At 39.6% G+C, this 4,270-nt stretch overlaps 1 protein-coding gene across 2 annotated transcripts in view; it reads right to left on the bottom strand.

Annotated features, from left to right (window-relative positions):
• Positions 1-4,270, bottom strand: part of LOC101340760 (graves disease carrier protein) — a 99,396-nt gene that overhangs the window by 21,877 nt on the left and 73,249 nt on the right. For both annotated transcript variants that reach the window (XM_023740755.1, XM_004386397.3), the window contains one exon: positions 1,312-1,531. In XM_023740755.1, the coding sequence (XP_023596523.1) occupies positions 1,312-1,531 (220 nt within the window). The remainder of the gene's footprint in view (positions 1-1,311; positions 1,532-4,270) is intronic.

Here is a 4,270-nt window from a genome sequence, read left to right as displayed (position 1 = left end):
GCAAAAGGAAGAGGTACGTAGGGCTCTGCTAGAACTCAGGCAAAAGGAAGAAGCACGTAGGGCTCTGCTAGAACTCAGGCAGAAGGAAGAGGTACATAGGGATCTGCTTCTGAGACTAATAAGAAGGAAAAATATCTCTTTTAGGAATTTGAAATGAAATCCTCTTAATATTACCATAAAAGGCAGTTGGGTTCAATTTTACAATATTATCATAGTTCAACTATATTACAAGCTAACTATGTTTCTGTGAGCTGGTTTGGGAATTCCAGCTCCATATAATATTTTTCCTTCGGGAAAATGTGTTTCAAATGCCAAATTACTGATGTACAAATGAACATCCGGAATAAAATCCATTAATAAAATAAGGACCCTCCTTAATTGAAGTTAGTTTACAACTTAAGCTTTTCTGTATTATCAAGGTGAAAAATTCAGATATTGTTAGAGGGGAAGCCTCTAATTGCTAAGATTTGCTAAATCACTATAATTAATATAGACTAAAAATAAATTTAAAGGACACCAAAACATTGTTATATTTATCAAAGAGGACTATGAACTAAAAAGATTAAAAGAAAACAAAAAACTAGGATGGTCAGACACAGTTCTATATTTTATCCTAGATAAAAATCAATACAACCAGATAAGAGTCCTGAAATAAAAGAATGAATTTACACCAATGTTTCCTGAAGTGTCCCAAGTAGATGTTACATGAGAAAACAGCTCCATTGTAAGTTAGGTTTAGGAAACAATGGGTTAAGCAGTTAAAACAAATGGTATTGGTTTAAGATTTCTCAGAACTTTTAACATACTAATATGCACTGTGAAATCTCCAGACATACTTGGCTTCCCCAACTTACGTGACCAAGAAATTCTTTTTTCTTTTTTTTTTTGGAGCATCTGTTGAGACTGGTATTTCGGCACCCTACACCTGTATTACTTTACCAAAACCCAAATCCGTCGCCATCCAGTAAACTGACTCATAGTGACCCTACAGGACAGAGTAGAACTGCCTCATAGGGTTTCCAAGGAGTGGCTAGTGGATTTGAACCGCCGAGCTTTTGGTTAGCAGCCATAGCTCGCCATAGCTCTTAACCACTGTGCCACCAGGGCTCCTGTATTACTTTACTGGAGAAAAATTCCTACCATGGTATATAAACATTATAAAACAAAATGAATACTCTAGAAGTATTAAAAATTAAAAAGTACTATATAAAACTCAAATAAAAATGGCCTGAATTCAGCCAAAATATATAAAGCAAAGTACATCTTTACATATATTAAACATTCAGACAGTGTTCTTATAAATGTTTATACCTGACTACGGTGTTCAATAGAATTTGATTCTTTGCCAGTTTTAAGTTCCAATGGCATTATCTTATATTTCATTTTACACCCTTGATGTATTTTCACACCAACTGTAACATCTATTTTGCCCTTCAATCCAAACCTTGGGGACCAAATGTTTTCTTCAATATCCAGTGATTTTATGACTTCAATATTACATGTTGAGTTCTTCTTACTATCGTCACTTGGCCTAAAAAAATAGAATAAAATAAAAAAATCAAAACTAGTTAATCAAAAACTTAGCTCGTTTCCTATGTGTCAGCATGGACGCTATACTACACACAGAGAATGTGGGTGTACAAAATAATCTAGAAATAATTACAGCAGTAATTCTCAAAGTATGGTCCTTGAACCTACAGCGTTACCTGGGAAGTTGTTATAAATGCAAATTCTCAGGTCCCACCCCAGGCATATTCAATCAGAAACTCTACAGATGCAGCCCAGAAATCTGTTCAAACAAACTTGCCAAGTGATTCTGAGGCACCACTGTTCTATAGGCTCTGAGTCATGTCATTTTTTTTTTCCCTTAATATTTACCATCTTTTCCTTTCAGTTCACTTGTACTACAATCTTCCTAACAAAGGCCTTTATTTGCTCAGGCCTAGATGACTACAATAGTCTCGCTACTTGGACTGCTGGAGCCACAATACCAACCTAAGTATCCTGGTATGTAATTATTACTGATTAATATGTAATGGTTTGCTTGTGGTTCCTAGGTAGCAAGGGGTGCCTTCCTTCATGGAACACCATAGTAAGTTGAGTAAGAATGAGCTGTCTTTCCTCACCATCTATGCAGTGTGGGGATCGGTCACTATGGTGTGATTGATTACTTTTGTGTGGCCTTTCTAGCCATGGTCTTGTAACTCCCACCCAGGTGACTTAGCAGGACTGTATGATAGGATAATTGTCATCCACCAAGGGGATTGGTCAGTTTTGCCTTAAAATATAGCTAATTCCAGAGCAGAGAAGATCCTGCCACCACCAAGGAAGAATGGCCAGGGGCAGAAAGCGTGTCCTTTGGACCTGGGATCCCTGTGATCAGAAGCTCCTAGAAGCAGGAGACTGAGAGAAAGAGAGAGAGAGCTGTAACCCTGAAGACGGTGAGAAGTGGTGGCAGGAGAGACCCAGCAGCAGAGACTCGGCAGCAGGAGACCGTGCAGTGGGCCCATGGAGAGAGACACCTGAGTGCCTTTGGGGAGAGACCTAAGGCATGCCTTCAAGCACAGCTGGGAAGAGGCTGTTTTGATAGAAGAACTGTATCCTGAGTGTTCCTGAGCCTGAATTGTAACTGTTACTTTCTAATAAACCCCATAATCATGAATATGGTCTGTGAGTTCTGCAGTCATTGCAATGAATTGCTGAACCAAGCAGGGAAGTAGAGAATGCCGTGCAAAGGACAGTTGGTGTGAGAATTAGTAAAGATGGCGGAGACAGGAGGCTTGTCTGGCCTCCTCCTCATGGGACCCAGCCTTGTGCTGTAGATCTTGGTTCTCCTTCCCCCTTGTGGGGTTGGAGGAGGTCAGACATTGCCCCCAAGCCGTTTTTACAGTCATCTAACACTTCATCCCCATGCCCCCACGTGGCAACCTTTGGAGGAACTCACGTGCCATTCCCACACTTCCCTCATCGTTTACTTAATCCACAAATGAATCCATCTCTGTCAGTATCAATACTTAAAACTAAGTACTCAACATTGTTTATATTACGAAAGAGGTTCTAACTTCGAGATCTTAACTGTTAAATAAGCCATGAACACAGGAAGTAGAAAAAAGGGAGTAAATAAATGTTGAAGGAATTTGAAGAGATTAAATAGTTTTTAAAGAAGTGTAAGAGAGAAGTATAAGGGGCTTTAAAAACTATTTAATACTTACATATATAAATCCTTTGTGCAAACCTTCCAATGACTTCCCATCTAATCCAAATAGGAGGCAAAGTCCAGACATGGATTACAAGGGCCCCCCAGAGCCACTGTTCTCTCCCATCTCACTCTGCTCCAGCCACACGGGCCTCTGTGACCCACCACAAACACTGCAGGCATGCTCCACCCACAGAGCTGCTACCGTTTCTGCTTTCCCTCCTGGAGCGCTCTTCCTCAAGACAGCTGAAGGGCTCACTCCTTCATTTACTCAGGGCTCTGCCCAAATGCCACCTTATTAGAGAGGTCTTCATGCCCATTCTATAGAAATAATATGTGTCGGCACCCCTACCTTTCCTTCTTACCCTCCTTATTGTTCTGCACCTATGTAGTTACCACAATCTGGCACTCCAGTGTTTACCTGTTTAGTGCCATGGAAGCTCCATGAAGTCAGAGGCTTTGGTTTTTTTTCCACTACTGTAATCCCAGCACCTAGAACATTACTTGGCACATATTAAAAAAAAAAAAAAACAACCCGTTGCCATTGAGTTGATTCCAACTCATAGAGACCCTATAGGACAGAGTAGAACTGCCCCAGAGGGTTTCCAAGGAGCGGCTGGTGGACTCAAACTGCCGACCTTTTGGTTAGCAGCCAAGCTCTCAACCACTGCACCACCAGGGCTCCATAGAAGCTATCCAATAAATATTTGCTGAGTAGATGAATAACTGAAAAAAAAAAAAAGTATGACTTAAAATTTATATCAATGCTACATTAAGAAAAAAAACTTGAAAAATAAACCCAGTGCCAAACAGCATTAACTGCCTAAACGCAGGATTTAAATATACAGCAAAAATCCATACGACAATGGACACAGGCACTATCCATATGATAGTAACACAGAGAAATATATATTAAAATTCAAGTGAAAAAAGGAACTCCAAAATATTTACAAATTATTTAATAAAAAATCTACATACAAGCCCTGAATAAGTAAAGCACTACTGAAGAAGAAGAATAAAGTTGGAGGACTCACACTACCTGACTTCAGAACCTACTATACAGCTACAGTAGTC

Source organism: Trichechus manatus, unplaced genomic scaffold (assembly GCF_000243295.1).
Source record: "Trichechus manatus latirostris isolate Lorelei unplaced genomic scaffold, TriManLat1.0 scaffold00163, whole genome shotgun sequence".
Classification (NCBI taxonomy): domain Eukaryota; kingdom Metazoa; phylum Chordata; class Mammalia; order Sirenia; family Trichechidae; genus Trichechus; species Trichechus manatus.
Note: the sequence above shows the minus strand (reverse complement) of the source record. Positions and strands in the feature narration are given on the sequence as shown.